General features: G+C 38.2%; 1 protein-coding gene across 1 annotated transcript; it reads left to right on the top strand.

The window, feature by feature from the left end:
* The first annotated feature begins 3,017 nt into the window (after positions 1 to 3,017).
* Positions 3,018 to 4,160, top strand: LOC133825320 (serine/threonine-protein kinase BSK5-like). Its single transcript, XM_062258280.1, has 5 exons — positions 3,018 to 3,131; positions 3,238 to 3,373; positions 3,732 to 3,865; positions 3,965 to 4,070; positions 4,150 to 4,160. Exons 1-5 carry the CDS (start codon positions 3,129 to 3,131, stop codon positions 4,158 to 4,160), a joined length of 390 nt encoding a protein of 129 aa, XP_062114264.1. The 5' UTR covers positions 3,018 to 3,128.
* The last annotated feature ends 2,489 nt before the right edge of the window (positions 4,161 to 6,649 follow it).

Raw genomic sequence — 6,649 nt, 5'->3', positions numbered from 1 at the left:
ACATTGTATTAGGGAGCATGAGATTCTGATAGAGCCTGGCTCTTGACTATATGATTATATGCTCCGTGAATATATATATATACATGAATGTGATCATATGATTACCTGCTCCATGAATATATAATTGTAAAATTTGCATGCTGGAGTTGGAGGCATGGGGTGAATGCTGGAAGAGCAGGGATCATGATTGATGTATGAATGACATGGGCATGTTTTTAGCACTAAAGTGGTTTGTAAATGTGGTGTGGTAAGATTGATCCCATGGGGGAAATCTCTTGATATTCTCATCATGATTAATGGGTCAAGTTATTAACTGCAGATTCAATCAGTAGGTTTATATTCAAGGTAGGTAATGAGGCCTGGTGGTGGTTATACAGGGGCTGGGAGTTACAGCCATGGTATCAAGACTTCGTCTACTCCTATGAATTTTCAGCAAATAGTCACAGATTTGCAATCGAGATTGCAGAGGCAGGAGGAAGAGATCAGGTGTCTGAAGCAACAGCAGAATCTGTTGGGAAGCACCTCTTCCTTTGTTGTGCCAGGAGTGGCACTAGCTTTGGCTCAGCCTAGGGTTGAGAGTGTATGGGAATTTCTTTGTGGAAAATTCCAGGAGTATTACCCTTCAGTCTTCGAGGGAGGCCTAGATCCATTTAGAGCTGAGCAATGGATAGGCATGATCAGTTCCATTATGGACAATATGAGGCTGGTGGGTCACGATAGGGTAATCTGTGTCACATGTGTACTGTGAGATGATGTCTGGATGTGGTGGGAAATAGTATCCCAGACACGAGATACAGCTGTGATGGATTGGAAAGAATTTAGGCAGCTGTTCAACGAAAGATATTACTGGGATGCAGCTAAGACTGCTATGATAAATGAGTTTGTGAATCTCGTTCAAGGAAAGGCATCAGTAGCCGAGTATGTTAGCAGATTTGATGGGTTGGCCAAGTTTGCTTTTGACATGGTACCCATAGATGTAGCTCGGAAGGAAAAGTTTGTTCAAGGATTGAATCCTGGAATAGCTTAGGTCATTAGAGTTGCCCCAATGCATGAAGTCTCTACCTATGCTCAAGTGGTAGGGAAGGCTCTTGCCGTTGAGAGCATAAGAGAGCATGGAACTCAGATAGTGGTATCTCCACTTATTGGAGCGAGTAAGAAGAAAAGCTAGAAGACTTATCCAATATGCACTTGGTGCAAGAGGCGTCATCTGGAAGAATGTTGAGCAAGGGCATGTTTCTCATGTAAAATGTTTGGACATCGTAAGAAGAATTTCCCAATGCGAAGGAAGGATGAGAAAAAGGGGATAGACAGCTCGATTGCAACTCGGGTGTTTATTCCGAGGCGGTCAGAGTCTGAGACCGAGACTAGTTCATCAGGAGTGGCAGGTCAGTTTTTGGTTCTGATCTTTGTTTTGTGCTGACTGATTTGGTGCCATGCAGTTTCTTTATTTGTTGCATATAGAGAAGCATAAAGATGATATGCAAATCACATGATTATGTTGTGATGGGAAGGCAATACTGCATTGGTTACTTAAGAGATGAGTTGGGTTGTGATAAAAAGGACTCATTAGTGGTTTTTGGTAAAGTTGGTTATGACTGGTTTTATTATGATCCAAGGTATGGATTGGTTAGCCAACTGTGGGGTAATTTTAAATGGCAAGGAAAGTATAGTAACTCTTTGATTTAAGAGTGGAAAGCCTTGTGACAATTGGCACTGTGCATGGATTTGATATGTTTATGACATCTGTATTGAGAGCTAGAGTTCTAGTGCAAGGAGATGCGTAGAACTCTTAGCTGGTGTGGTGGATATCACTTAGAATGTGTCAGTGGGATCAGAACAGACTAGATTAGTCTGTGGGTTCTGGATATGTTTCCAGGAGGTTTGCCAGGGTTCCTTTAATGTGAAAAGATAGAATGGTGATTGAGTTAATGCAAGGAATGGAAACAGGATTTAGGGCACTGTTTTGAATGGCTCAAACAGAGTTGTAAGAATAAAAGGCCCAGTTAATGAGTAATATGGTATTATCTAAGGTGAATCTTGGATCTTGTTAGTACAAGTTAGAGATCAGGGAAAGGATTATACAGAAGTCTGCTGTTATAAAAGATAAGGGCACTGGTAGTGCTGAGTTATGATTTGGGAAATTGTTTCACTACAACATTTTTGACCAAATATTACAGCAAAATGTTCCATAACTTTAGAAGTGTTATTAATACATTCCAAAAAAAATACACGGACACAGTATCGACGCCAAATGAAAAGTAACAGGCGCCAAATGAAATTTTACATCACAAATAAGAAAGCAAAATAAAAAATGAAGAAGGGTTTTCTCTATTCTCTCGTTCTCTCAGTCTGAATCCCTAATCTCTAATCTCTCTCAATCTCTTCCCTCTCTCCCTATTCTCTCGTTCTCTATTCTCTGAATCCCTAATCTCTCTCAATCTCTTCCCTCTCTCCCTTAGGCTGAGACCCTTCATCTTTGAGCTTCCAACCCATTCCCCTTCATCTTGTTCTGTCCGAATAGTTGAGCCCAAACGTCATTCATCGCTGATTTTAACGGTAAGGTGACGACGACGAGGTGTATGCCATCGGGTCGAGGTAGATATGGCATCTCAAAATTGGATTTCGGGATGAGAAGGTTTGTTTATGGAGGCGGAGATTCGAATTGCAGGGGTTGTAGGATTACGGCGAGTTCTTTGGATAGGGATGCCAATGGCGGAGGAAGAAGTCGTAGTTCGAGCTCGAGCTCGAGTTCGAGTATCGAGTCTAGCTCGTTTCTTTCTCAGAGCCAAACTTATGCTCTGTTGAAGCACCAAATGGAAGTGGCGGCAAAATCTGAGGTCAGGGTTCGGGGTATTCTCCACTCTTTCTATTAGGATTTTATCGGATGCCAATTAGAGAGTTATGTATTTATATGTTTTGGAAGTTATAGGATTATGAAGAGGCTGGGAGGATTCGCGACTTGTTGAAGTTATTCGAAGAAGAGGAGCTAGTTTTGTGACTGAGAGAGTTATGTATCGGAGCACGGAGAAAAGGCTCCCAATGTTGTTTACAAAGGCAAGGTTGACGATGACTTTTATATTGCTGTGAAGCGTTTCAATAGGTCGGCTTGGCCCGATGCTCGCCAATTTATGGTTCGTGCTCTATTTACTCTGATTCTTATGGAGAAAGAATGTGTGTGTTTTGATGATATTGTTTGGCTGGTTTTTTTGATCCATTGTGCTTGTTTTGGGTTTTCAGGAGGAAGCCAAGACGGTGGGACAGCTGCGCAGTGAGCGCTTGGAAAATTTGATTGGGTGTTGCTGTGAAGACGATGAGAGACTCCTTGTTGCCGAGTTCATGCCTAATGAGACTCTCTCTAAGCATCTTTTTCATTGTAAGGTGTCTCCTCCTTTTGTCTGTGTTTCAATTTTCTCTCCCTCTTTGAGTTGATCTTGCATTCAAATTTGATGGTTACAAGGTATTTGTCGATGGGAAAACATATCAAATTTAACAATATATGAATGAAGATCATCGATTGGTTTTATAATTGGAGACAGTTTCTTTATTTCTGGTGCACTTTTTGCTCTAATCAAATTATGCCCATCCCCTTAGGAATTATCTCATGTTAATACATACTTTAGGATCTATAAAAGGGAAATGAATTGAGTCTTTTTTTCTTCTTTATTTAAAGGATTCATTTATGCATCATAGGCGTATAATTGATTTTAAAGGTTATCTATTTGGAATTGTAGGGGATACCCAGCCTATGAAATGGGCAATGAGAGTGCGGGTGGCTTTGTATCTGGCACAGGCCTTAGAATATTGCAGCAGCAAAGGGCGAGCACTATATCATGATCTTAATGCTTATAGAGTCTTGTTTGATCAGGTACTCTTCCTTTTCACGCTTTCTCTGTTTCCGAATTGTTTTGTGGCTTGGGTGTCTCTGGTAAGCTATTCCTATTTTCTAAAACCCTGAACTTGACAGGATGGTAATCCAAGACTCTCCTGCATTGGTCTTATGAAGAATAGAAGAGATGGCAAGAGTTATAGTACCAACCTGGCTTTCACCCTTCCGGAATACTTGAGGACAGGTACTAATCATAGTCACAGAGAGTGCAATCTTCATTCTTATAATATAACTTATGTTTACTTTTGCGAATTTCTAAGTAGCTCATAATTGATTTTGTATAATTTGGACAACCAGAACGATGCCTTTCCCACCACATATATAAATTTTTTACAGAATCTTTCAACATATTGCACAAAATTATTCAAATGGAGCAATAATTAGTTATTTATTTTCCCCGGCCAAGAAGAGTGACATCAGAAAGTGTGGTTTACAGCTTTGGAACCCTGCTACTTGATTTGCTAAGTGGAAAACACATTCCACCCAGCCATGTAAGCTTTCTTTTCTTTACAAAGCTATATTTAAGGGGGATGGTTACACATTGACTTTCAGGTGAAACTTTTGACCAACGATAGTAGTTCATAATGTTTAAGTTCGCTTATAGTTGCTGCTATTATGTCTTTTACAAAGAATGTAGTGAGACAAATTTCTGAAGAAACAAAAATGTTTCCTACTTGGATTCTGATTATGATGCGAATTATGATCATATTATCAAAATAATTTTAAGCTAATGAGATATATCTAATTTCTTAATTTCCTTTCCCAACAGGCACTTGACTTAATACGTGGTAAAAAGATTTCTATGCGGATGGATTCATGCTTAGTCACCTGCTCCCTTCGAAAAATCTTATTCTTTTAGGATTCAAATTATTAGTTTCTACTTAATTATTTCGTTGGGTTTGAAACAGAATAGTAGTTTTTCGATCCAAATTAGTAGTTTTATACAGAGCTATTGTTTTTCTTAATGTAATTTATGTTTTTCTTATTGTTGGTTGTGTCGGTATCTTTTCCCTTTTTCCTTAAGAATGGAGATTTTGAGCTAATAGTGACATCTAAACGTTTAAAACCGATTCTGGGATTAGGGGGAATCAAGAAGCTTAATTGATGTACAAACTTAGGCTTTTTGCCCTAAAATAACTTTTTTGTTTGTAGTACATGTGCTTTTGGTTCAGAAGTTGAGAAAAGATGAAAAATTTAGAGTGAAATGGGAAAAAGCTAGGATGCATTGTAACTTTCATTTATGCCCATATGAAAGGCTTGGACCTGGTATTTTATGTTTTTGTGTGCACTGATACTACTAAACCAATAGTTGGTACTATTGGTTTCTCATTAAAGACAGTGTTTTCCCTGCCAGTAAAACAGGCTTTGCTACTTTTGTTTTTTGATCTATGCAGTGTTGAAGTAAATTTTTGGAGAGGCGTGAGGAGAATTAGAAGGATAGAGATTGTTGCTAAGTTGTTTTGCTGTTGGTGAGGATTCAAAACAGTTGTGAGATGATGCTGAAGTTAATTTCCTCTTTATTGTTTTTTTGGTTTCTCTTCTTAATTATTTTGTTTTCCTCTCTTGACTGTTGACGGCTCTCCACTATTCATTCCTTCTTTATTCTTATTCTTTTTGGTATGTTGCTTTATTGAGTTCAGAAATCAGTTAACTATATAGCAGATTCTGACATTTCAAACTTATTCTCAGGATGCAGCTAACTATCGCGATGAGCTGAGAGAAATTGCGCCTCACTCTCTTTTGAAATGCTCAAGTGATGCAACAACCTTGGTACTGTTGTGAACCTATGCTTCATCAAATCATTAGATTTTTATTAGTATTTCAATCATTTTTTAATATAATATTAACGTTGCTGCTTATATTTGGTTTATCTAGCTTCTAACTCTTATTTTAACTTCAAGATTATTCATTTCAATTCTCCTTAGTTTGAGGAGCATTTTTAATAATAAGTATATTTATGATTTTGTATGTTGGATGTTGGAGCAAGTTAAAGTGATGTTTGATTGTTTTCTAATGAATTACTCCTATAATTAGACAGACTTGATAAGCTTCTAACATAAGTGATCAGATTATTTCATCAATGTTAAATATTAAATTTGAAACCTATGATTTTTCAGGGAATCAGGGTTCAAGTGAGGTGTGTGTATATTGAGGGCCGGATTCATCCTTCAAAGGGTTGCTATTTCTTTGCATACAGAATACGAATTACCAATAACTCAGAACGCCCTGTCCAACTTCTTAGAAGACATTGGATTATAGCCGATGCCCATGGAAAAACTGAGAATGTCTGGTCAGTTATTTCTACCTTTTGATGCCATCAGCTATTAATGTGCATTTTTCAGCTTCTATTTCCAAGTTAATCAAATTCTCTACACCCTTTGAATTGTTGTCATTTTCTAATTGTAGGTGGATTGGTGTTATTGGGGAACCGCCATCCATTGTCCAAGCTACTGCCATTCGTGGGTGTTGTTTCTGATTTTTCTTCTCTGATGTGTTGTAAATCATTAAAGCGGAAAGGCAGAAAGAGACCATGGCTTCTCCTTCTCCTTCTCACCTCACAGCTATCCCACAACACCTCTCAAAACCCTCCCTTTCCCAATGTAAGTAAATCTCTCTCTTTCTCTCTGTATATATAATATATATATATACGTATATATATGACACTACCAGTACCCTTAAGATGAACTATTATGAGAAATAACTTAAACCCTTAATTTCATTGCTAAATTTGGTAGTAAACTCGAAGCCAGTCGAGTTTGGAAA

The sequence above is a fragment of the Humulus lupulus genome, chromosome 3, assembly GCF_963169125.1.
Source record: "Humulus lupulus chromosome 3, drHumLupu1.1, whole genome shotgun sequence".
In the NCBI taxonomy this organism is placed as follows: domain Eukaryota; kingdom Viridiplantae; phylum Streptophyta; class Magnoliopsida; order Rosales; family Cannabaceae; genus Humulus; species Humulus lupulus.
This window is presented reverse-complemented; position numbering and strand designations above follow the sequence as displayed.